This window comes from Sprattus sprattus (genome assembly GCF_963457725.1).
Source record: "Sprattus sprattus genome assembly, chromosome: 4".
Taxonomy (NCBI): Eukaryota; Metazoa; Chordata; class Actinopteri; order Clupeiformes; family Clupeidae; genus Sprattus; species Sprattus sprattus.
Window position 1 is genome coordinate 46,732,336 of NC_137923.1, and position 27,365 is coordinate 46,759,700.

The following is a 27,365-nucleotide window of genomic DNA, read 5'->3' on the forward strand; positions in this document are numbered from 1 at the left end:
GAACTGTTCAAATGTGTGCATAATCATTATTGTCTGCCTTTACATTTTGATTTGACAGAATGGAGAGAATACTTGCTGAGAAGTTTTAGCTTCGATGCACTTTAATTAATTCAAAATCTATATATATGGTTGCCTGTCTGATTTAACTCTCTGTTTGATCATTATTTGACAATCTGCTGTAGTGCTATATGGGTCATATCTCACTAATGGCATTTTAGCCTATGATTATGTGTGTGACATTCTTCATATTCAATAACCTTGACACTCGGGTTTGACCTTTGCTGTGCCTTGGTCCCAGAAAGGCTGAAAACCTTTGCTCTGGCTTAGCGCAGAGGGCTCTTAGGCTGTGATGTCACTTTGAGAAACTTAAGCTTTTAATGCTTGCTAAAGCTAAGGGACTCCACATAACTATTCATGAAGCTGAATTTGTGCATTTCCCCTCCCTACCTTCCCCCCACCAAAAAAATGTCAAAGAACTAGAGTTTCCCATCAGACAGACTCTGACGTTGTACCATCTCATGCTTAAAAAAACGAAAAGCCGAGGGTGGAAGAAAATGCTTTTCTGTTCTTTACTCTTTAAACATGGAGCTCAGTAAGAGCAGCCTCTCTGGAGACACCTATGACAGGAGAGCAGAGGAGGGGACAGGGGATGAGAGGAGAGTAGAGGAGGGGACAGGGGATGAGAGGAGAGTAGAGGAGGGGACAGGGGACGAGAGGAGAGTAGAGGAGGGGACAGGGGATGAGAGGAGAGTAGAGGAGGGGACAGGGGACGAGAGGAGAGTAGAGGAGGGGACAGGGGACGAGAGGAGAGTAGAGGAGGGGACAGGGGACGAGAGGAGAGTAGAGGAGGGGACGGGACGAGAGGAGAGTAGAGGAGGGGACAGGGGACGAGAGGAGAGTAGAGGAGGGGACAGGGGACGAGAGGAGAGGACAGGGGACGAGAGGAGAGTAGAGGAGGGGACAGGGGACGAGAGGAGAGTAGAGGAGGGGACAGGGGACAAGAGGAGAGGAGAGGAGATGGGAGGTGGAGGAGGTGTGGATGATGGGTTGAAATGAAACGGAACAAACATCTCTCTCAGGCCTCTCTCTCTCTCTTCTCTGTTCCATCTTTCTTTGCTTTTCTTTACAATACAAAGTGCAGTTTGATGTCAGTCAGTAAGTAAAATGCTAGTAACAAAACAATATGGTGCTCTTGAGAATTTCATGCTACAATGGAGATGCTTTGGTTGAAACTGTTATGAACAAGGAGGAATCAGTTTGGCTAGCTTTTCATACCTTAAGTCTTTGATTTTTGATCAATAGGGTTATATGTCTTTCTATGTGTGTGAGGAAGAGAAGAAGGAGAGAAAAAAATTGGAAAGATTTCATAGCAAACATATTGTAGATACCGTATAGATAGAAAGAAGATAATACAGAAAAACAGCGAGAGGCTGAGAGAGAGAAAAAAAGAGACGTGTTGGATGTGTGATGTGGAAGCTTCGCGAACGGATTTTTCCCTCCAGGCTCCTAGGAGTGTGCACTCGCCGAAGTAAAGCGAGACAGACGAGCACGTTATACCTGTGTACGCGTGTTTGTGTGCTCGGTCGAGTGCAGGCGTACGCGAGCTCCACTCACTGCTCCATTTAACATCATAACCAACAGTAGCCGTGACAGGACGTCAAGATGAGCTGAACTGGACAAAAGCAGACTTCCAAAGTGTTCCGCCAGGGCTCACCCGGGAGAACAGTGGAGTGTGAACGCAGCCAGAGATGGCGTGAAGACAGAGGGGGGATGAAGGAAGGGTGCAGCGGTAGGGTTGAGTTGGCTGGTCAGATAAAGTGACTGACATTTAGTAAATAGGGCATAAGTGTGAAGATGGAGACCATATGTTGCCATAGAAACTTAAACTGAGATTTATTTTGATGCTGTGGGTATGTTTATCTGAATTTACTTGACATCACATAAAAATGATAATCCTTCTTATCACAGCAAATAGCTAATAGGAAAACATGTTTGCACAGCTCCGTAAACATACAATGTAAAACCATTCATAAACACACCAAAAAATATGGCATCTTTATCCACTATTGAATCTTCTTAGTAATAACATCTGGTACTGATGTCATGGGTCTGGCGGTGATTGGCGTGCTTGTGTGGGTTGACAGCACGCCTGTGTAGTGGTAACCAAAACAAATCTGAAACGAGCTGAACTTTGGGTAAAAAAAAAAGGAAAAACAAAAACCCACCAAACCCAAAGACGGAGATGCTATCTCAGGCTCCTCCGCCTACTGATGACATACATAACAGATGCTCCGGGCCAAATTAGAGAACATCCACGCTTGCCGTACTCTGAAGCACAAGGAGGGAGGGAGAGGAAGAGTGAGAGAGATGAAGAAAAGCAGAACATTGTTTTAAAAAAAGGAACTTAAAAAAAAAGAGAAAAAAAAACAAGCTAGCAATCTCCGTGCTTATCACCAATACAGAGAATTCGGAGGCGCTAGCAGACAAACTGTCTCAGCAGGAAGGAGAAAGTAAGAGGTGACTAATGGAATTCCATTCCATCTGAAGTCTGCTGTGCAGGAGAAGGAGCCCACCATATCTATTTAGAAGCTTTTGTTGTTTTCAGGGAATTCGACTGCATGACTCAAGGCCATGCCAGAGATTCCCCATTCTAATGAGGGCTAGTGAAACGCCAAGCAGGATATTATTTATTTTATTGTATTACCCCATTGAGTTTCTAACTTTTCTTCTTCTACTACTGGTTAGGATGTCTATGGCAGCCCCTAGAACCATATGGTAAAAAGTTGTAAAGATACTGATTGGGAACAGAAAAAATGTTTTGAAAGTCTGCAAAGGCCGCACATTTTGACACATTTTCACCAAATTTGCAATTAGTGATCTTCAGACCAAGCTTCCGAAATGCTATCATATTGATTTTTAATTTTTCAAAAGCATTCGTCCATCACAGCCAATCAAAATTGAAGTTGATGCCGCCAAACAGGAAGTGAGGTCAAAACAAAACTTGAGCCCTCATTATGAGGAGGATAAAAAAAGTTATGTCATTTGACCTCTAGGGGGCGTTGCAAGAAGAAAAAAAATGCATTTTGATTATTAACTAATTAGTCAATGTGTTTGCCTTAAAAAATATAATTGCGTCTGGTAATACCATGAGATGTCCCAAGGGCAGAGACAAGGCAACTGGTCAACCTAATTGATGAGGCTGCCATACTGGATTACTGGAATCGGCAGCGGATCCACCAAATCAAATAACATTTGATGTGTCAGCCTAATAAAAGTGGTTGTTACGTCTGGTGATATTTTGGAAGACAACCCATCATGTCAACCCAATTGATGCAGCTGCCTTTCAAACTCGGCCAAACATGGAGTGAGCTCATATCTCGGCCAAACTTTGGTCAACTGACATGAGATTACATTCCTTTGTCATCATGACTTCAAGTGTCCATGGTAACGCAGGCCTGTTCGGCTCCTTGACCCTTTCATTATTACTTTTTTTTTTCTGGTTGGGCAAGAATAAAATGCAGGACACCGTGTACCCTGATCTCAAGTTTGGTTATTCTTTTTGAGACTAGGTAGCAGCATCCCTCTACATTTTGGCCTGTGAATGTAAAGTCACTCTTTTTTTTTTTTTTACTTTTTTGTTTACTGACTTTGCCTTGAATCAGCAGGCCTCTGTTTCTATAACTGACAAGTTTAGAGGAGGCCCAGAAATCAGCAACGGCCATTTCTCAGCCTACATGCTTCACTAGTAGAGAACCCCTTTACTTGGACACACACACTGTTGCTCTTTCATTGTACACTGTGCAGAAATTAGCAACAACAGTAGTCCGATGCACAGCCCACGTACCATTACTGATGGACCATCCATGTCCATTAGTGCTGAAACATTGTCCCCTTTTCCACATTAAAGGGAGTATTTGAAGCCTTTCGTAGTGGGCGGGCATCCACCGTTTGCCGATTTAACTTATACGTTAGAAGAGTCGCCTCCTCGTAAAATCTCATTTGAGCTTGGCAGGGGTTGAGGGGATGTTCTTTCTGAAACATAGCAATATTAAACAGAAGAACCAGAGCCTGAGTGAGGAAGGTGCTGTACGGTGATATTTATATCTTCGCTCCTGTAACTAACTAAGCAATTTTGCAGTACATTTAAAAAAAAACACCCACTCCACCTTCAGTTTCCCCAGCTAGGCGAAAGTCATCAGTTTTTGCCGCTTAATGCCTCCTGCTTGCTTGCACTTAAGTAGCAGTCGAAGTGATCTCGTCGCAACTTTAGCCATCCATACAGTATCACCTCTTCATTCCTGAGAGCATTCTTAAGGGCTAATCATGTCTCCTCGCATTCACTTCCATGGCCCTTTTCTTTCCACCTCCCTGAGAAAAAACACCTTACTCCGAGCTGAGCTCCAGACCTTGATGTTCCTTTCACTACACCGCTGCCATATGGCCACTCACAGATAAGGCTCCCCATGCAAATGAAGCCATTGCGTCGCTTTCGGCAGGGAAATGGCACTGGATGCGCTAACACGCTTGCCCCTGCTTGCTTGCAGAGCTTGAAATTTGTTTTTTTTATAAATTTGGAGCATCACGCTGCCTGGGGTTAGCATCTCTAGCCCAGGAGACGGGCAATGAGCCTCGAGTCAGAAAGAAGGAAGGATAGAAATAGAAGGTGGTGGGGTGGGATGGGGAGAGAGGCGTCATAGCCAGATGAAATAATCAATAGCACATGTCCACATAGAGTGTGATAGCTCACCCCTCCTGCATCTGGCCATCCACGCAGAGAGGGAGCGAGAAAGAGAGAGAGTGATGATTCATACTGAACTGTTGCTGTCTATGCTCCACGACTTTGCACGCGTATGGTATTTACAAATGATTATTTTCCGATGGTTATTCGATATGACGAAAGGGTCTGTCATGCAAGTGTTCGCCACACACTCTGTTCTGTGCGGCATCCCCTCCCGAGTCGGCAGGCAGCCGTCTTCTGTTCTGCCGAGAGGGGCTCTCATCATTGCCTGCCTCTCTGTTGTGCTGTGTCCCTTCCTCATCAACAATTAAAATCACAAGCACGTCTTTGATTTCCATAATGATGGTTGTAATGACGAGCAGCTTCTATTATTTAGTTTATCTCCCGCCCTCCACACCCCCCCCCCCCCCCCCCCTCTTCCTCCTCTTTTTTTAATTCAGAAAACACACACACAGAGCTGCATCACTGACGCGAACACATGAAACAGAATTTCATGCTTGAGAGTGATCTAGTCAGGGATTTTTTCCCCTTTCATCTTGGCTCGTGTTTCTTCTTCCCTTTTCAGACATGCCAGGGGGTGGTTCTGGATTCTGCCTAGTGATGCGAGCGCACTCGTGTCGGTGTGTGTGTGTGTGTGTTTGTGTGTATGGTACAGAAGTGAATTTTGGTTTGATTCTGCTCACTGTTCCAATGCTCTTTCAGTCTCAATAACGACTGAATAGTGAACGGGTAGACCAGCTACTGTCTTCCCCTGTTGAGACACAGAGAGGAAGGAGGGAGAGAGGAAATATGAAGAGGGGGAGCAAGAAAGAGAGAGAGAGAGAGAAGAGAGAGAGAGAGACAGCAAGGGAGTGAGAGAGAGATCTGTCTGGAACATGTTCAGACACATGGATTTCTATTACACAGAACTCTTTACTTCCAGTCAATTTAATGCAAGCTTTTCACAAGGAGCTACTCAGTGGAATTGGATGCCCTGGGCAACTCATGACTAACTGAAATATTATCAGAAGAAAAACAGCACCATGGCCCCATTTACCACATGGTGAAGAAGCCGACGTAAAGACACATTGATACACACACACGGCTTTAGAGAAATAAGGACATTTTCCAGTGTGCTGCAGTAGCACCCACAAGAAGAAGAATAAAGAAGTCTGTGAAAAGAGAACTTAATCAATTGCTCATTGTAAATGACTGTGATGGCCTCATCAGGGCTCACGTGTGGAGTTGGGCTTAGGCTGGAAGCTATGAAAGCTTGCGTAGGGAAATGGTAAACATCCCCTTTTTTCCTCCTCCTCTTTTTAAGACTGGATGAAGAGAGTAATTCCTAATGAAAACCGTACTCCCCTCTCCCCTCTCACCCCTGCCAGAATGTTTGTAAGGGAGGTTGTTTTCCTTGTTATTCCTGCTCAGGTTTTTTTGCTACAGTGCATTCAGCAAGTATTAAGACCCCTTCACTTGCTATGTTGTGGCCTTATGCTAAAATTGTCTAATGATGACGGCGTAATGACAAAGAATAAATAGTATTTTAGAAATGCTTGCAAAAGATCCAATGGCCTATCACATTGACATAAGAATTCAAACTCTTAGCTATTACACTTAAAATTTAGCTCAGGTGCGTCCTATTCTTCTTGATTATCTCTAAGATGTCCATCATTTGAGTCCATCTGTGGTAAATTCAATTGATTGTACATGATTTGGACAGGTCCACACCTGTCTGTATAAGGTCTAACAGCTGGCAATGCAAAAAGAAAAATAATGAATGTAAATGATTTTAGCATAAGGCTGCAACATAACTAAATGTAAAAGTGAAGGCACTGTATGCATCGTCCACTCACTCACACTCACTCAGACACATACTCCCTCCTTTTTTCCCCTTCTTAACCCATCTCTCTCTAATCCACGGCAGTTACTGGCACCCTTGTTTGTGTTTACAGGGGGATCATAGACGCCCACCTGGCACCCCTTTTGATGTACATTTTGTCTGAGCTGATGGGCAAGACGCAACCGTTTTTTTTATGTGTTTGTGTTTTCTCCACCTCCCGCCTCCTCCCCTGACCTCCCATCACCAGAACGAGTACTCTTACATGAAGAAGGGCTAAATATAAACGGGTAGGTTTTAGAGTATCCGTGAGGAAGGTTAAAACTGATATGCCGTGGCGGGCAAATTGCCAATCTAATTAGCTTACCATGCAGTGGGCTCTCTGCCCAGAGCAGAAAATAAAAAGCCACTCTTTGTGCTTGCACAGTAAATGCCATCCTTACAACTGATAGCAATAATAATTATATTAGAAAAGGGGATCCATTATTTATAACCCAACCTTGTATTTCCATAATGAAAAATAGGCAACAAAAGAAAATGTCGGGGATGAACAAAAAAGAAAAAAATATTCTACGTGCTGAATAGAAGGGGACTAAAGATTCCTGCTTTTGTGTCCAATACTAAAGTAGAGGTCTCTTGCCGGAGTTAATATATGCATGGAATTAGCTGGCAAGCGTTTGACTGCGAAACAAAGAGGCCCACATCTGAGTGTGGTGCCCTGGCTTGGATTCGTGGGTGGGCCAGAGGCAAACGGTGATCAAGTCCCCGAAATGTCGGCGCGTTTGAAATGCAACACCGCGGCGGCAGCCGGCCAGTGAGGAGCAGCTCATCCGAACGCCACGATTCAGTCTTATGCTGCATTTTCTCCTCACATCATATCTGACCTGAATTTCTGCTCTCTCCCTCTCTTAGTACCCCCCCATCTCTCCCTTCATCTCTCCTGCCTGTGTATGTATGTGTGCTTGTGTGTGAGACTGTTTGTTTGTTTTTCATGGCCCAGTGTGGAAGGAAGATGAGAGGTTGTCTCTGAGCTCAAGCTTGCATTGTGAGCACAGGGGCAGGAAGGCAGAGGGGGCCCCTGAATCTGTGGTGCACGTTAGCATGTTATAAAAGCGATGGAAAAATGTGTTACAGCTTTCCTTAGCACATTCTCTCTCGTCTTTCCTTTTTTTTCACGCCATTGTCAGGCGCCCCAACTCCCCATCCACCCCCTCTCCCTCTGCCTCTGCCTCATGTCTCTGTTTCTTCTGAGACACTGTGATGAAGTAGATTGTATCGCTCTCATTCTCAAAAAATGATCCTCCCTCGCTTCTCGCTCTTCCCTGCGACTGGGCCGATGCGCTCGATGGGAAACCCATCCCTTTGGTTACCATGGTAACCAGCAGGGCCTGCCTCACTCCGACACCGGTGTTCCCTCTCCCTTCCGTCGCAGTCGAATGCATCTGATGCATCTGATGATATAGGCAGATAAAATAAGTGTGTCTCACAATCAAGAGGATCCCCACTGATATGGATATGCAAGTCAACGGGGGACCCACCTCGATGAGGCCGAGGAGAGTGCTTTGCTTCTTGTGCTTCCCATAGGTCTCCTGTGAATTCCAATAGTAATGGAATTCGTTCACTTGGTGATTACGGGTGATTCCTGCCACCATGTGTGTCCGTGAGGATTAAACCCTGCTTCATATTACTAGTGCTCCAGGGACCTTAGGAGTCTAATGGTTTTCCAATCATTCATAAGTTTATTTTCTGTTTATTTCCTGCTTCCCCCATTCTAATAAACAGTAAATTTGAATGTGAAATGGACTGTTACACTCGGTCTGTTTATTACGCTCGGAGGGGTGCTGTGTCTTTTTGCTGTTCATTTTGAAAAGCTCCTGCAGCATAGCTGCCGTGTTGGTTGGCGGAGCAGGTAGAAAGAAAAAAAAGTAGGGAAAATACACAGCCATTTCCTTTGCTCCTCTGTTGTTCAGTCGTCCTGCTGCTTCTGTAAGGTTCCTCATGACAATTCCATAGCAGTAGCAGTTCTTTTTTCCCCCGTTTTTTTGTGATTCTGAGCCAGCCATAACTGGAATTCCTCCCCGCACCCCCAACCAATGTTGCCGTTCCTGTGTAAATTGCCAGTCCAGTCCCCTGTGCTCTGGGAAGAGGACCAGATGTACTGTGCTGTACCTGATCACACTGGGCATCGATCTCCAGGCCTGGCTGCCTTAGAAAGCTCATGGAAGGGGGAAAGGGGGGAGGGGTGGATGTGGGGAGGCCCAGTGCTGGAGGAAGGCAGGCAGGCTGACATGACCCAGAAGCAGCAGCCAGCACTGAGTGAGAGGATCGGTGCTGGCAGGGCCCTGAGACCAGCTCTCCAGCTGGGGTTAAGAGGATGCTAATCCCCAGTGGATGCTTGGAGGGTGTGTGTGTGTGTGTGTGTGTGTGTGAGATAGAGAGAGAGAGTATGGCATGGAAAAGGAGACAGACGATTTCAGGTATGAACAGGAATGTGCAGTCGATTGGCAAAAACTGAGAGAGAAGCAGGGAAAGAGAGGGACTGTGGGAGAGGGCATTAATTGACGCCTGCAAATTCAAAGCATGTTGACAGCGTTGTTTTAAGATGGATGTCGCAGCCCTCGCTCCGCAACCACTTTCCGCTGGCTGACAGAGGCCATTCGTAAATAAGGTGGTGCTAGCTGGGAAGATGACACTCCACATCACAGTTGCAGTGATTAGAGAGTAGAAAAAACTGTGGAAGAGAGAGTGGAAGAGGCAAAAAGAACATTTGAGGAGAAGTCCCTGGAAGCTGTGGGTGTTTCTGTCTGTTGTCACCCGTCTTAGATCCTTGTGTTACTCAACCCTAATTATTTCTGGGAGCTGGTTGGCTTTTTTTGGATTCTCCCCCCTTCATCCTCAAAGCAGTAGCAGGGTTCACTTTTCCTCTTGGTGGAAAAAAAAGAATGAGAACGAAGAGACTGGCAGCGTTCGGCTCAGCGCGTGGGGCGGATGTGGCCTCGTGTCACCTTGCAACCCTCTACGAGGCCGCTGAACGCTGGCAAGACCTGCTGCTGCTGATGAAACCTCTGATTTAAAGGCTTGAACAGAAGTTTGAGTTCATGCTCACGATTGGCATTAGCATATCTGAGCACCGCACTGTGTCTCTTGTCATGGATTATGAACTGCTCAACGTTTTTTCACTTTTTTTTTTGTTTAACTGTGAACTGTAGACCTGAGGGAAAGAAACAGATCCCTTCAGTTATGTTTCAATGTGTTAGCTCATCAGAAGATGATGTGCTCTTTTTTTGAGGGAGGGTGGGGGTGGGGGGGGGGTTACTTAAAGCTCAAAGAAAAGAAGAGAGTGAGAGAAAAGAAGAGAGAGAGAGAAAGAGAGAGAGAGATTGTTTAACAGGGAAAGGGATAGGTGTTGCCCTCAGCCTTGGTCCTACACACAGTGGGCATCTGTCAGATCTCCTGGCCTCACGGTTATCTCATCCTCCCTTCTTCCTCTTCTTTTCAGGATCATTCCCTCAGTTCATTTTCCTCCCCCAAAGTATAGAAACATCTCAGTCTCTTGTTCTCTCTCTCTAACTCTTTCTCTCTCTTCTTTTAGTTTTTGTTGATGCTCCCCTGATGCACCAGTAATTGTCCCAGATCAAAAGGAGCAAACGCCGCCACAGTCATGTAAACACTGCCTAATAGTGTGCTCTCTCAGAGCCAGCAAGAGAGATTAGCCGGCTGGCAGAGCCCAGCGAGAGTCGCGGCCATGTCAGTTCTTGCCATTAGGCTCTGGCTGAAACTCTGATGACATTCGCATGGTGTGTAAAAAAAAAAATGGCCACAAAGCCCCTGGACTCTCCACAAAGACAGAGATCGAGGGGTGAGAGAGGGAGAGAGAGAGAGAGAGGGAGAGAGGGAAAGGGGGAAGCCAAGCTGAATGTGCTGACTGTAGATAGTGTCCGTATCTCTGGCCCCCGAGCCTTGAATCTGCTTATCTGTGGTGGGGAGAGAGCTGAGGTATGTGCCCACTGTAGATAGAACCACTGTTCTGCCTTGTGCCTTTTTGGGCCTGGCTCCAGCATGGCCTCTTTCTCTTTGTAGGGGCATGGTTTATTTTTTTGCATAGGACCCCTCTTGTGGATGAGTGTCTTCAGTCGCAAAGACACACATTCACACACATGAATGCACACTCTCAATGTGTCTCTCTCTCTCTCTCATTCTCTCTTTCTCAATCTCTCTCACACACAAAGTCTGTGATAAAAAGAAGAATCTATACATCTAGCAAGACTGATATCCCTCCATATCTGTAGCATGCTAGTCTATTTAGTCTGGTTAGCCAGATTAGTCAAGGCCAATGGACAACGATTTGTGTCAAACTGTAAGCCAACATTGTTCAATTGATATCAGATATGCCTGTGGATACACTTCGAACATTTTATTCACGACAGCATCACCCAAATGTGTCCAACAGCGGACTCTCCCCACAGAGTTCAGGAAGCCTCTTACTGTAGATTTGGACCGTGCCACTAATGCTATAGAGTATTTCTTGCTGCAGACATACGACCTTACTCGGTCGTAGAAAAAATGTAATTAAAGCATATGGCCAAAGTGCTTGAGCACCGCTACAGTGTGACTTCATGTTGCATTTTAGTCAGTCCGTTGTGCCTGCCCTGTATGAACTGGCGCAAGCTGCAGTACAGGAATTATCAACAGCTCAGAGTCGGTAGAGCATCACTGACCATTGTGTTATTTATTTTTCCTTATCGAGAATATGCCAGTATTAAAGTGCCTTAAATGTTACAGTGAGAATTATGGCCAAGCAGTCACTGTTGAGTGTTTATTTTGAAAAATGTCAATTTCATAATTTTCTTTGATTTCCCTGCTCTCCCGACACTGCGGTACATACCGAATGTGGGTTTTGTGAACTGACACTCCCTTACTCATAACATATGCTCCAAATTGGAGCCGGATTACTCAGCACCTTAGCACTTCTCATTGATGTTTAGCGTTGCCTATTTACCCCCGACCCCCCCCCCCCCTCAATCCATTCATAATTATGCAATGCTTTTAGGTGCAGGTCACTATTTCCAAGTAAATCTGTCTTGGGTCACAGATTTCTGTGACACATCTGCAGTAAACTGAGCGGAACTGAAACTCTGCATCGAGGCGACATTAGTGTTATGTTATCTACGGTAGCAGCCTGGGTTGTGCCCTAAGATAAAGAGCTCCCAAGTCTTGCTTAAAATAAACTCTGAATTAAGACTTTTTCTCGATTAGCTGACTTAACAGTTTATGAAGCTCAGATTGAAACTGGTGCATGCCCTAACTGGCTAATGTGGAAGTTGAGCATTTTCTCTGAGAGAGGTGTAACTGCACACGTGTGCTGACAAAGGACACTGAATTGATTTTTCTTATTAAAAAGACAACCTTTCCCTGTCCATTACGTCAGCTCAGAGTGATTGGTAAGTGGAAATCACCATCTTGCAGAAATTAGATGTATACGCCCCAGGTAATTTCCAGTACAAGAGAGAGAGCGAGGGTGGAGAGAGAGAGAAAGAGCAATGTGCTTGAGAGAGCAAGAGGAAAGAGGGAGCGAGAGAGAAAGAAGGTGATTGTTTCGACCTGTAGGTTGGTGATGGTGCTGAAGGGTGCCTTGAATGTAAAAGAGATGTATATTTCTCCTGAGCTGCCCGCGAGGCTGAATCAGAAAGCTTTTGTGAATGCTGTGCTGTGTATGGGAGAGAGAGGGTGGGTGGGTTGGAGGGTGTTTGAGACATGGAGCGATTCCTTGCTAAGAGCAGGTTAGCTTCCTTATTATCAACCATTTTGCCTTCTGGCATTGTGTGGGAGTTTCTCTGTCTATTCTTTCATTACTTGTATGTATATATCTATGTTTGTTTGTCTATGTATGTATGTATGTATGTTTGTCTAGCTGTGTTGGCTTTCTTCCTTTCATTTCCCTTCTGTCAATCCACTGCCTTTGAGGGTATTTTGAGAGCGCTGTGTACCAAGGCTTAGAAGCCACAAGCTAACAAGAGTATGGAAGGAACACTGTCAAAACGGATAAAACAGTGGGGGTGGAAACGGAAGTGAAGATGGGAGGAGTTGGAGTTGGTCCTGCGGTGGCAGAGGTGACCGCATGGGGTGATGGGGTACTGCCAACACAGATGGAGCTGTCTTGTGGGGCAAGAGAGCTCACAGCAAAGACAACCCAACAGGAGGCAAGAGAGGAGGAAGAAGAAGAGAGGGTGGGACGAGGAGGAGATCAAGAGGAGGTGAGGGAGGTCAGGACAGTGGGCAAACACGTGGAGGGGGCTCCAGCGTTATGCCTGGAAAGGCTGTCAAAAGGAGTCGAGGCCAGAACGGCGAGGCAGTAAGAGAAGGAGAGATGGGACAGGAAAACAAGAGACTGAGGGGAGAAAGGGAGGGAAGGAGGAAAGGAAAAGGCAGTGGGTGGAAAGGAAGGAGGTTTAGACACAGCAGAGAGCAAAGTGGAAACCAATGAGCCGTAGGGCTTCACGCCCGATCTCAAGCGCCGGACGTTTATTCATTGCGAAGGTGGGTGCGTTTGCGAGCCCAAATGACATTCAGAGAACAGTATTCACAATGCCAGCCTCAGACAATGCACCGTCATCCAATTCCTCCCCCGTGTCTTTCACAGCCAGTGTTTGTCATTTGTGACGATGTGTGATTTTTGCTCCAGTTCTCCTGCGCCCGATGATGGTGCTGATGGTAACAATGACTGTCTTTTGTGGAGGCGACGGTGAAAAATGAAACGGTGTTCATCAAACGGTACTGACTGACCATGTGTGTTAAAAAGAGGCCAATATCTGTAATTAGTGAGATGAGGGAAGTGCGGGAGAGGGAGAATGATAGCAACGAGAGGAAGAATGGAGAGGTACTCAGGGCACGCTTCTACCGGAGATGATTAGGAGCTTCTGCTTAAGTCGGAAGTGGGGGGGGGTGGTGGCGTTGGGGGTATGAGGGGCTGATGGTTGGCAGCAGCTTCAGTGGGGGTCATTAACCAAGGCTGAGAAGTCCCAAGAATTGATCGACCTGCCCGAAAGCCCCCCACCCACCTGCCCAGCAAGTTGAGCCAACGTGCATCCTGATCACTCTTTTTTAATTAATCCCAGTCACTGCGTGACACCAACAGATGCGGGGGAGTGGTGGAGACACTATGCTGAGTCATATGCCATCCTCCCCCATCCCCTCTCCTCCTGTCTAGATAAGAGAGAGCACACAGCACAGGCAGCATATAGCAGGTCAGGATGTACACAGTTCCTTTGGCTGGAGTGGACAACTCTGGCCCTCAAGAGGCAAAGCAACAGAACACCCCAAAGCCAACCCCACCCCTTCTCCAGTCGCTGGCTGTGAGGTTACTGCTCCGATACTGTGCAGCCAAGTAACGATCCACGATGGTTACCACCAGTTGAGTCTAAACATGACTGCATCAACGCGAATATGACAGCCCCGCGTGGCACTGCTGTGATTCTTCAGTCTGCCGCCCCCATCCCTTGTGTCCCTTTCCCTTTCAGTAAACCTGCCGAGACTGACAGCTTGATCGTCTTCGCTAGTGTGTCTGCCTCCCCCATTTTCTCCGTACATGCTACCGACAGCCACCCCAATGGGGGATCCTCTCTCTGTCTGCCAGTCTGTTGCATGCATGCGTGAATACATGCGCATAAGAATGCATGACCTCCTCACGCCCGGAGACTGCAGCTGAGTGCGAGTAATGCAGTACATTACTGCCTGACTATTTTATCTCCCCTCGGCACGTTTCGTCGCAAATCTGTGGCTGGCACAGAAAAAGTGAATGTGGTTTTGGAGAGTAGGAGCCGTAAGTAACCATAGTGTGACAGAGGCCTAACATAAAGTCACAAGGGGAACAGGGTGGTGTGTGGATAGGGATATTGAATGGTGGAGCCGGTTAAGTATGGGATGGTGTGTTGTGCAAAAAGATGAGCTTCAGACCCATGTACTTACAGGAATAAATAACTGATAAGAATGTAAGTGTACTTGCATGCATTTCAGTGGTGTACTACAGTGCTGTACACTATCAAATCATTTTCCAGTAAGGATTATAGTGGATAAGGATGTATTCGAAGTGAAGGAGAAGGTTTCATTATGATCTTTGGTTATTTTTACATACAAATACATCAAATAGACTTAATGTCAGGGACAGAAAACGAGCGAGGTCTTATTATGGCATTGACATCAAAGCACAGTTTGTACCTTGTGGCATTTACTTATTTTTGTCCATGGTTGTCTTGGTGTGGTCTGCACCTTAGCAAGCGTGCTTTGCATATGGATATACATTCAATATACATTATTCATTACCCTGAAAAAAAGCACCTTCCATAAATTTGACTTTCAAGAATGTTTTAGTGTGGCCTCTCATTTTATAGTGCCACACATTTGTATCCTTCAGTAGACACCCCACAATGCTTGGCTTGCCCAGTCAGGACTCCAACAATGGTAGGAGAAGTCTTGCTGGTGTTGAACACAGAGTGTTTTTTTTACTTCATCTAGACCAGGCACAAGCAGCCAGAGCCTGAGCCCACGCTAGCCACCCCAGACGGCCGGTTCCCCTATACTGGGCAGAGTACAGGCTGTAGGCCCTAATCCCCTTCAGCCCAATTAATACCTCACTTAGCTCCACTGCCTGCCAGAGGAGATGAGGAGTGACAGTAATACGGCTGTCTCCTGTCCGTCTTACTTTTCTCGCCTTTTTCCACGCTTTTTCAGGCTTACTCTAGTATTGCCAGAATTTCCCCTCTTTTTTTTTCTTTTTTTTCGTAGCTTACACTCTCTCTCTCTCAAACACATACACACACACACGCGCAAACACACACGCACACACACACACACACACACACATATTCTGTCAGAGATTTATACAAGTGGCTGAGAGGGGCTCCCAACCCAACACTAGGTGTTTTCTCTCTTTCACACACTCTCTCTTGTTATTTCGGTCCTGCATCCGGCATCTTTTTGTCCAAAGGTAGCTTTGTGTAATTAATGATCTATGTGTAACCCTGCTCTTTTGAGATCCCTCCCCTTTTGCCAGCCAGTCTGTCTTTGTTGTCGCTGTCGCAGCCTCAGGAGGTTAAACTGCTGGCACGTGCGGCGCTAGATGAAAAGAATGGAGACTCATTCTTCCTGCACTCTATTTCACCAACACCATGATTGTCCACTGCTCATTACACCCACCTCATTAACCCTTAATCAAACTCTAGTCCCTGCCAAGACAAGTGAGAGGTGGTATATGTAATTTCAAGTGGGGGGTGGGGGCTTTAATTGTTACCACCGTATGCACTGTGGGGGGTAGCATGGTATATAGGGGGTAAGAATAGTGCCACAGATATTTAATGGACACCAGCGGACATGTGTCACATTGGAGATTCATGGACGGGCATTAAGCCCCTGGGCTAATTTGCATTTCCATGGTGATCGCAGTCGATCCACGTGCTAATGATGAGGGTCATAATAAATATGACTTAATGGCCACCATGTAATGCTGAGCTGTTCTCTATGTCTATTAAGGGACATCCATCTTGTCCCGGGCCCGAGCGAGTTTTAGTTTTATGGCAGATCGAAAGACGGGAGAGAGCACTTATGGATCGGGGTATCTTTCTTTTTGCAGTCTGCTCATAAGCCATCAGGTGTCTTCGGGGAATTGGGCAATTCAAGAATTCATTAAAGGTGAGCCTCGCTTACATTTGAAACCTCTTTATCTGTAGCAGCATTCTGTAATTGGGAGAGAACAGTGGTCGGACCACAACCGACAGCTTTCAAATCTATTTCCATCCAGGACTTTAATGCCAGACCTAATCAAATAGAATTGTTTTTTATCAAAGAGAGGCTGGTGTTCTTTTAATAAATGTGGTTTATTTCTGGTGTTCTTTGATTGTGACGGAGGGGACCTCCCATAACTGCACAGGGTAACAAACCCTCAGACGGTCCTGAGTAGCCTCAATTAAAAATATTAAGCGTTCTTTCTTTCCAGTGTTGGTGATCTCCTTCTGAAGAGTGTTGAGTGTTGTGTAGTGTTGAGTATATTACGTATTGAGAAATAAGCCTAGGAAATGATGTGAGAGGCTCTTGGGTGCAGGGACGTTTAGAGGCCAATAAATTGATTTGGGCATATTGAAAGCAGCTAAAGATGACCTAAAGAAGTCCCAGTGTAATCCCATACACCTTTTGTCAAATTCAGGAAATTGCATCTCAGTGTTTGCACACGGCCATGGCTCTGTAAATGGGAAACAAACAAAGTGGCTTGAACCGAGCCATAAACAATCCCAGCCAATCAACACAATGTCTCAGGAGCACTGAAGGGGGATGTGTAATTTGATTGGCTGTTGAGCTCAAACATCAACAACCTTTTACAAAAAATCTTTAAATGTCTGCACTCCACTCGGAATAATATTTTGGGAAGGGGAAGACAAGAGAGGGCAGCTGACCTGAAGTAAATGGCCTTTTTCTGAAGGAATGGAGAGGATACATCGTAAATCTCAGCAAGAGGACAGGCTGTCTTGGTCCAACTGTGTGTGGGTAGCGCGAATCTGGAAAGAGAGAGAGAGAGAGAGAGAGAGAGAAGAAAAAAGAACGAGGAGATCTGCAGTAATCTGAGTGTTAGCAATAGGAGGATAGGATCAGCTGCAAGCTTCTGGCGATGGGGGTCCTCCGACGCTTGAGGAAGAAATATAAACAGGAGCAAGGTGAAGGCAGGAGCCAATAAAGCCCGCCGAGCTAACGGTTTATGGCATTCTCTCTGTTTGTGTGTTTCCTCTCTTTAAAGCTCCGTCCGAGCCAGAACTGCTCTGTTGCGATGTCAGCACAGAGAGGTATGCACTGTGGAAACAGCCTTTTGTTGTAAATTTCAGGTGGCAGACAGCCATCTGCACTGGTGGGGACCACTGAGGGGGAGAGGTTGGGTTCGGGGGGGGGGGGGGGGGGGGGGGGGGGGTTGTGGTGGTGAGGAAGGCCACGTGCCAAGGTGAAAATGAGCCCACGCAGCTCCTAGCCAGTGCCAAAAAACAGTACCAATACCACTATCTCTCAGTCTTCCTCCCTCCTTTTAGTCTCCCTCTCTCTCCTTCTCTGTTTTTTATTATCCTCTCCCCCTTGGCGTCACGTTCATCAGGCTGTGCTGCTAGGAAACAGGATCGACCATGTCAACAGTAATGCGGGATAACCGGGGGACAAGAGTGTGCTCGGCTGCCGGTTTAATAACTGTGTGAAAACAGTCGGATTAATTTCATGCCGAGGTGTGAGCGTCTGAACAAACCAACGTCTGTCGCCTCGTACGGTAGAACAGTAGCATCACATCACATGAGGCTGTTGGGAAAAGTTGCCTACATTGTTTTATTGGAAAACCGGAGTGGCGGGAATAGGGCGGATAAAAAAGAGGGAGGAGGTTTTGAGCCACAGAGAAGGCAGTGTCACTCATGTCTCTCATCTCACTACCGTGGACATAATTAAGAGGGGTCGCTCTGTCACTCTGAGTGGCTGTCATACGAGCGATGGGATTTAAAGCGCCCCTGTGTTATTCAACGGAGATGAAAAATGATGGGTAAATCCATCTCTCGGTCCCCCTCCCTGGTTCTGGGAATCATACTAACAGCCAGTCTCTCCAGTCCTAGCATGCTTCCGATTGCTGTGTGGTAGACAGACAGACTGACTGGCTCTTGCTCTGCTTTTTCCTCTCTCACCCACCAGTGATGCTCCACTACACACACTGAGGCAATAAAACATTGATTAAACAGCATATTCCCCACCACAGTCCACCCTAGAGAGGGAGAAAGAGCAAAATAAGAGCTGGCAAGCCAGTGTGTGTGTGTGTGTGTGTGTATATGTGTGTGTGTGTGTGTGTGTGTATTTGTGTGGAGAGAGAGAAAAGGGAGAATATAAATGACACACAGAGTAGAAGATGAATTTAGTTAAATTGAGAGGGAGAAGAGAGATACGGAGAGTGGTCCGACCGACGGGTTGTTGGCTTAAAAAGGAGAAAGAGAATAGATGGTTTGAAAGAAAGGGGTAGCTGGAAGTAAGGTAAAGAGAGAAGGAAGAGTATAAGAAGCAGCTCGTAGCAGAGAAGGAAGAGAGATAAAGAGAGAGAGAGAAAGAGAGAGAAATAAAGAGAGAGGGAGAGAGAGTGCTGAGGAACTGGGGCCTACGGCCTTTGAGAGCAAGGGAGCAGGCAGGGAGTCATTGCTGAGATAATGCATGCAGCATGGCTGTAATTGCCTGGCATTAACGGCCTGAGTCTCGTTCGGGTAATTAACAAGACAGACGAATGTTGACAAACAAGGGGAAGTCGGGTTTCTCCGAGTATGGTTATTATCAGAGCTTTGAGGTCTGATTAAACAGAGCGCTCACATGTCAGAGGAGCCTTTTGCATTTAGCAACGGTGTCGGGGGGGTCCACCCCTCTCTCTCACAGACAAACACACTCACACACACACACACACACACAAGTAGTTGTGGCTGAGAATTCAAACAGCATGATGTCTAAATCCACAGTGCATTAAGCAAGAGTTTTAAATTGCCTATTTCGATGCCATTTGTCATTTGTTCATCGGCGACGCCGGAACTGACACTGGAGATTTTCTTTTTTATGTTTACACACCTTTCTTCTTCCTGTTTACCGAGTCCTCAATGGTGCAGCGCTGCCATTCTGGGAGGCCCCGGGGAGCTCTAACACTCCCCTAAGAGGCTTACACATCCCCATGTTCCTTTTGCCCCACCGTCGGGTGAATCACTGAAGTGGGTTGCGAGCCGGAAGATGCTCAGACGACCAGGGTTGTTCCGCGTCCGCCTGCCATAATTGGGGAGTGTTTATCTGTAATGGCGAGGAGGCGGTGGAAAAAAAAAATCCAGATTCCTTGGCTAAGCTAATCATCATCTTATATTGCGGAAAATCCTTCAGCAAAAAAAAACAAGAACACCCTTCTGCCAACCCCCGTGTCGCAAACACACATGCTCAACCAACACACACAAACACTCAACACACACTCCTGCTGAACACACAGAAGTAAACCCCTCTGAAAACAAACACTTAGTGAGAGCCCACACGAAAAGGCACCTCGGATCGAGCCATTTGGCATCATAAAAATCCCATCCATCCACTCATGCGCTGTATCCAGGCTCAGGGCAAGCCTCCACCTCCTCACCCTCTTCACTTAATTACCCCTAAAGGGGATATGGAGGGGATAAACGCTAAGTCTAAATTCACTATTTTTTTTGGTTGGAGGTGTGTTTTTATCTACAGGTTCCCTTGCAATCTCACCAATCCTCTTTCCTTGTGTGGGCGGAAGAAAGAGCGAGAGAGAGAAAGAGAAAGAAAGAGAGAGATAAGGGAGAGATGTAGAGAAGGGAGGAGAAGAGAAACCTGCACATTAATCTCAGTGTTAGCTGGGGATGGCTGGGATCAGAGCAGAGATTCATTTCGCTCAGTAGTCTATCTCTGGGGGTCGCGGTGCAATCAATTGCAATGACCGTGGTTTATTTCACCATCAGTACAGCTCTCGCTTCACACAGCCATTTCTCATTAACTCTTGTTGCCCCCCTCAGTCTAAGTATTAGTCGATTGCACATCTCCTCCAACATTCACACTCTCTGTGAAAAGTGGGGGGAAAAAATTATGTTACCTCTCTAAAAGTAGTCGGGGAGATGATTGTTGCACGTCACGAGAGTCAGGGCTGGTTGCGAGTGAGCCGTCGGCCTGTGATCTGCCCAGGCAGAAGACTTCTCCGTCATCATGTCCGTCTCCTCCAGCGGAAGAGTGCAGGAAGGGAAAAAAAATGGACAGCTGTGACAGTTGTCACGTCTCATCATCATTCTCCAGATCTTTCTTGCGTCGTCGCATCAGCTCGGCTCCTGCTCATGCTTCTGCTCCCATGCCAAAATGTCAGCAGAGGACATTTTTGATGGAGAAATCTGAACCATCATCCCCCCTCTCTACCTCATGTCCCCAGCCCAACCCACCCAACACAGTGCCCTTGCTGTGACCTCAGTACCCTGAGAATTCGCCACAGGAGCCACTGCCGCCGGCAGCCGCTGCCGCCCACCTCCTCCGCACCCGTCCAGACTGATTACCATTGGGCGGGCAGCGCAAGGCGAGCGCGGCGGTGTTGGTGGTGATTCTCATTCGCCTCCGTCGGCTCCCCGCCCCTAATCCTCCATGGCAGCTCGTGGCGCAATTAGAGCCCTGAGTGCTGCCGCCCTTCACACTGAATCATGGGTAATCAGATGAGGGATGAGGGGAGAGAAAAAGGAGCGTTGCAGACGGGCCCCCTTCGGCCTGTGCGACGTGCTCGACGATTAGCGTATTAGCACGCGTCAACGGTAAAGCTGCGATAACTGAGGCAAGACTATGTCTGTGGGGACTGTGGCTCACTAGAGCACCATGATACAAGGCCTAACTTTCCATGTACAGCCCACCCCAACTCGCACTCGAAGGAAAAGGATGCAAAGCTAGTGTATGAGCCCCTTTTCATGTAGACACAGGGTATGCATTGTAGGGCTGGAGCATGTTGGAGCTTAGCGCCTAACCAGTGACCATGGACGCAAACTATTACGGTGGTTGTGCTGCTCGTGACGTTTTTTAATCCTCTGTGCTTGAAGGGGCTGAGCAAATGATGAAGAAATTATTTATTGTGCAAGGAAAACAGCACACACACACACACACACACACACACACACACACATGCAGGAGCACACCTTTCAAGATGGCAGTTATTATGGCAGTTGGGGATACATTGGCACTCAAGTGTTACTCCTAAAAGTACCACAAGGGGCCTATTTTGTCTCCCTCTGCTTGTGAAGTGAAGCATGTCTTCGGTGTGCAGTGAGCCCTATACTTTCACAAATTAAGTTTCATATTGGAGACTGGCACCAACAACAATTTTTGCAAACATGAAATTGGTTTGGACACGGTTCAAATGGATTCTCTCCTGTCTTGTTTCAGAAGAGCATAATCGTTCATTAGGGATAGATCACATTTTGTAAAATGAACCCAGTAGGCGTTCGAAAGAGCAATTAACATTCTTGTGTTAAGCAGGCGATCCTACAAAAGAACATCCCATGAAAGTGAACCTAGACACAAGCATGTTGGAGATAATGCCAAACAATGCCTGTGTAGTACCTTTAATTCCCTCACTACTTTGTCATTTTGCACTGCAGGCCTGAGGCTACCTCTGTTGGGAGTAGGCACCTTTTAAAGGCACCTACACAATGGTTGCGCAGAAACAGCAGGACCCAGAATGAAATCGCCTGTGCAAGCCATCTGGACAGCACCGATTCGGAGTCTATTAAAATCACTTTCTGGCTGGAGTTCTCCGGGTTCCGCTGGGTACCATTGCGGAGGCCGCGTGCTGGAGCCCGAGAGCGCTGGAGCTCGATCCCTGACTAGCGCTCCCTCTATCTTTAACCGGAAACTGCTGCCTTTTTGATGGCCGAGCGTGGGGTTCGGCGAGGGGTTCGTCTTGCCCGTGGTTCTTACCCTTGCCCGACCTTGTGGAAAGTGAAGGTGTCAGCTGGGGACTGTGGGTATTGCTGCGGCCTTTTGCCTCTATGCTACCATGCTGAAGGAGAGGGGAGGGCTCTTTTTTGCACGCATACGTGCAGCTAATATAAATTGCTCGGATGGAAGCGGAGGCCGGCGTGTCCGAGCGTTGAGCTGTGACTAATAGTTTGGGGACTCCGTGCTGTGCGTGATTGTGGCTGCCTGCTGTGGCGCCATGCTGGACATGATGGCTGTGTCTTTGTGGTGCAGCCGGCAAGAATGCAAGGCCTGGGCGATCGGCCTATTTTCCCCCCAACACCTGTGCTGCGCTCTGCTGTGTCGAGAACTCCCTCCCTGCCTGGCATCTCTGCTAGATTTGCTGCCAGCTTACACTTTGATGAGTTTTTAAAATGCCATTTATGCTGTTTGCTTGCTGCCTTCTGAATAAATATGACAAGATTAGAATTCCGGCTGTGTTTTGTGTCTGAGTTGATAAGATTTACACACTAACCCTTCACATTATGCCGATGGTCTCCCGAAATATTTGTATTGTTGTTTTATTAACTCTCTGTCCCTTCTGTCTGTTTCCTCCCTCTTTAGGTTTCATATATACGTGCGGTGGGACTTTGAAAGGAAGGAATGGGACCATTGAAAGCCCCGGTTTTCCATATGGATATCCCAACGGGGCTAACTGCACGTGGGTAATCGTAGTGGAAGAGGGCAACCGCATTCAAATAGTCTTTCAGTCGTTTGCGGTGGAGGAGGAATATGACTTTTTATCGCTCTACGATGGGCATCCTCATCCAGCCAACTTCAGGACGAGGTGGGTACCAGCACTGCAGCCCCCTCCACATCCCCATACCCCCACACCCCCTCCTCCCCGATGCTGTGGTGCAGTCTGTGGCTAAAGGGTTTTACTGTCCTCTGATAGTATTGATGAATGAGGGATTTATGGTCCGTGGTTGACATTTAAGGAGGGATGAGTAAGCAGCAAGGGGAGTTCTTTTTCTGTCTCCTCCCCCCCTCACTCTCTCTGTCTTCCCATCTCTCACCCTGGGACACACTTGCCTCGCTATCTTGCTCACATTCTCAACCTTGCCTCTCTCATTCACTAGCCTCTCTCTCTCTCATTCTCCCTCTTTCTCTCTCTCTCTCTCTCTCTCTCTCTCTCATTCTCCCTCTCCTCATACTCACTGATTGTCTCGCTCATTCTCATTTCCTCACTCTCTCTCTCTCCCCTCTGCTCTTCCTCCCCTGCAATATCCTTCAACATAACCATGAATGTGTGCAAATGTGCTTGTGTTAAAACGTGGATTGCTCTGATGAGGTCCTTTTCAAAATGGGAGATAGGGCTCTGATGGAGTGAGTCTGCAACTCTCCATTTGCCCCATTGCATCAGTCCAGGAGAGATGGAAATCAGGCTTTGGCTCTAGTTGTTGAAATTTACAGCGTGTATGCCGGACACAGATACCGCAACCGTTTGGCCAGATTAAGCGGTTACTGTACAAACTGATTCCCCCCAGGTAATTGGGCATGGAGAAAATCAACTTTGTCTGCCAATTAATTGCCTTGGCCGTCAATTAGCGTGTGCTGATCTCATGATAGAAAGGTTCTGCAAAGGCAAGGGGGGGGGGTTGAAGTGAGATCTGAGAGGGATTTACAGGGTTTGGGTCAGACGGTTAAGGAGTGATTCAAAGAAATGTGCTTTAGTCAACACAAAGCGTGCACACACACACACACATGCACATGAACATGCACACACAGTGTTTGAAATAAATGCACTCGCACAGGCATGCAGTTTTGTGCACACACACACACACACATACACACACACACACACACACACACACACAAACACACACCCACACACACACACACATGTATGCAACCACATGCATACACATACTTTGCAATGTATGCTATCACACAGACATGCAGGTTTGTACACACTACACACACAAACACACACACACACAAACACACAAACACACACACACACACACACATACACACACACATACTCATGTGCATGCATACATACAAACCTAGAGACAAGTGCACACACATACTTTGCAATGTATGCCATCACACAGACATGCAGTTTTGCACACACACACACACACACACACACACACACACACACACACACACACACACACACACACACACACACACACACACACACACACACACACACACACACACACACACACACACATACTCTGCATACATACATACAAACCCAGAGAAGAATAACCACACTTACACAGGGCTTGCACACGCCGACACAAACACACACACTCACACGCTTTTTTAATGCTAACCAAAAACAAAAACCTGTCGGATCAGCCAGCTCATTTATAACCTTGATGAATGCCATTATGGGAACAGTGCTCAGCCGGCAGAACGAGCTCAATGCAGACATGCTGTTGGGGCCAGACCAGGCTGTCTGGAGCTGACTGAGACCAAAGGCGTGTCCACAGGAGGTGCTCACTGGGAGTATTTGTGTGGGGGTTTGGTTGTGTCCCTCCTGGGAGAAGCCATTGCAGAGGCTGTTTGGGTTTGTCAGGCTGGAGTGGGGGGTGGTGTTGTGCTAGTATGAGGAGGAGGGTGCTGTAGAGCCATGGCACTGGTTTCCTCATGGGAGATGAACCCAGGAATGTGTGAAGGTTAGTGGCACAAGGGAGTGTGTTTTTTTGTTTGTTTGTTTGTTTTCCCCTTTCCTTATTTTTCAGTGTAGGTGTGTGAGAGGGCAATTTGTCAGTGACCTCTGGTGGTGTTATACTCCCTGGGAGGACAACCTCAGGGACAGTGGCAGGGCAGGTTAGGGGGTGGGGGAGTGGAAGGGCAGCAAGCCTCTAAACTCTGATGGAGGCCTACCCCTGAGACATAACATTGGGACTGTGTGGGGGTCTCCTGTGCTTTGCTGTGCTTGATGTGTGTGTGTGTGTGTGTGTGTGTGTGTGTGTGTGTGTGTGTGTGTACACAAGTGTCTGCTTCCATGCATGCCTATGGAGAGATGGATGAGTTTTTGAAGGACAGGTTGGCACTCATGACACATAATGACATTATTCCCCCAATCCCGACCCCCTATGTGGAGGTAGCACCCAGGAAAGATCTCCTTCATTTTGCGGAGAGGAGAGGAAACGCTGCTTGGGGTTGGCGAGGGGAGGGAGGGTGTGAGAAGGGGACCAGCTTGCTCTGCAGTGATGACACGGACGCAGCAGCAGTAGTAGCAGCAGCAGCAGCAGCAGCGGCAGCATTACGGCTGTCTGGCTCCAGATGTCTGCCAGCATGCCGGTGCTTCCGCCGAGGCACCCCGTGTGCAGGCACGGGCCGCCATGTGGAACAGCACCCCATCTGCGGCGCCTCAAATTAAATCAAAAACAAGTGCAAAATTAGACGAAAAAAGGGAACAACATCCCGAAAAGAAGAACTGATAAAAAAAAGGAGGAGGGGGGAGGGGGGGGAGCATTTGACTACATAATTTTAACAAGAACAAGAGTTCTGGAGAGGGGGAGGTACCTGTGTGTGTGTGTGTGTGTGTTTGTGTGTGTGTGTGTGTGTGTGTGTGTGTGTGTGTGTGTGTGTGTGTGTGTGCGCGTGCATGTGTGTGTGTGTGTGTGTGTGTGTGTGTGTGTGTGTGTGTGTGTGTGTGTGTGTGTGTGTGTGAAGGGAGGGAAAGAACGTCATAATCAGAGAGGAGAGAAAATCATTAAGTCATTGCAGTGTAAACGGTTAAAGGCCTGAATAATGCAGGCCTCCACAGGCACCACATGTGGGTCGCGTGTCCCCATGTTCACACACGTCGCAGACAAAATGCCCCATCACCAAAGTTAGTCCACATTAAATAATGCATCACAATTAAGCACTCGTGCCACGCACTCACCGCGACCCCGCCGTGCCCCCATTTCGTTGCTTTAACGGCCTGCTCTGGTCCCCTTCTTTTTGGATTTCTAACGAGGACAAATTAGTCGGGATAATAGTTATTAGCAATTTTGTACAAATCCCTGCGACGCAGCAGGGTGTTTTTAGCCGAGCATTTTTCATTAATTTGTGGAGCTAATTAATTGGGAATGTAAATGTAATTGTGCCTCTGGCCATCCAGCTAAGAACGTGTGCTGCGGGCAAACGATGGTCTGTCACCTGTGGTGAGGTGGTTTCGCTGGTTCATGGTATGCCATGGCATATTTATGTCTTTGTGTGTGGTTGTGTGAATGTCTACGATTAATTTTTGCATGTGTGTGTGTGTGTGTGTGTGTGTCTTTTTTTATATCCGCTTGTATGTGTATGCCTATGTCTGTGCCAAGTGTGTGTGTCGGTGCTGGCACACACACTCTTGAGTATCACCCCAGATCTTGATGCATGTTGCATGCTCCTTGACCTGGTTTTGCATAAACAGTGATAATTTATGGGCTCCGGCTCAAGCTCTGTAATGAATGTTGCATAATAAATCTACACCACTCAGTGGCCCAGACTTGACCAGGAAACACTCCTGTGCTATATCCATCACACACATACACACACAGAGACACACACACACACAGACACTGTGCTGACCACAGCAATTCTGTAACGCCAGACGGCTAAGCTAAAGCATGTTTTCCACATGGCTATTCAGAACATATGTGCTTGCCTGCACACTAACCCAGCTATCAGTAAACACTGCAGACCGTTCATCCTCCCTCTTTCTATGTATGTATCTCTCCATCTCTCCATCACTCCCATGCTGTATCATTCTGTTTCTTATCCTACCCTTACCCTTCTCTCTCTTTTACACACACACGCATACCCACACTACTCACATACACCTCTCACTTTCCCTCCTTCCTTCTCTCTCTCTCTATATCTCGTATCACCTTCACACTGTTATTCACGCACGAGTCCCTGTTTTGTGCGTGCAGGTGTGAACCGCTTCACACATCCACCTTTTCCCCACCACTCACATCACTCAGAGTCTGGCATGCGGTCTGAAGATGTCAGTAATTAATCTGAAATTGTGTTGAAATATTTACCACTACATCTAAATCATTCAGGGATATGGTGAAATATTCAAAGATTTAATCAAAATGAATTACAGATCAGCCTAAATGATAATATGGCTGGCTAACCATAGCTGGGGAGGGCAGTCTGCATGCTTCTATCGCTCCTTCAGTCTAGCTCCTTCTGACACTCACTCTCTTTCTCTATCTTGGTCTCCCCTTTTCCCTCTAAATCTATCTCTTATCCTTTGTTGATGTCTTTTCCAATTTCTCCCTCTTTCTCTCTCTGTCTCACACAGACAGACACACACACACACACACACACACACACACACACACA

General features: G+C 47.0%; 1 protein-coding gene across 1 annotated transcript in view; it reads left to right on the plus strand.

Annotated features, from left to right (window-relative positions):
- Positions 1 to 27,365, plus strand: part of csmd3b (CUB and Sushi multiple domains 3b) — a gene marked incomplete at its 3' end in the record, with an annotated part of 385,413 nt that overhangs the window by 27,573 nt on the left and 330,475 nt on the right. Inside the window, exon 2 of the mRNA XM_080837924.1 lies at positions 22,644 to 22,866. Coding sequence (XP_080694050.1) covers positions 22,644 to 22,866 — 223 coding nt within the window. The remainder of the gene's footprint in view (positions 1 to 22,643; positions 22,867 to 27,365) is intronic.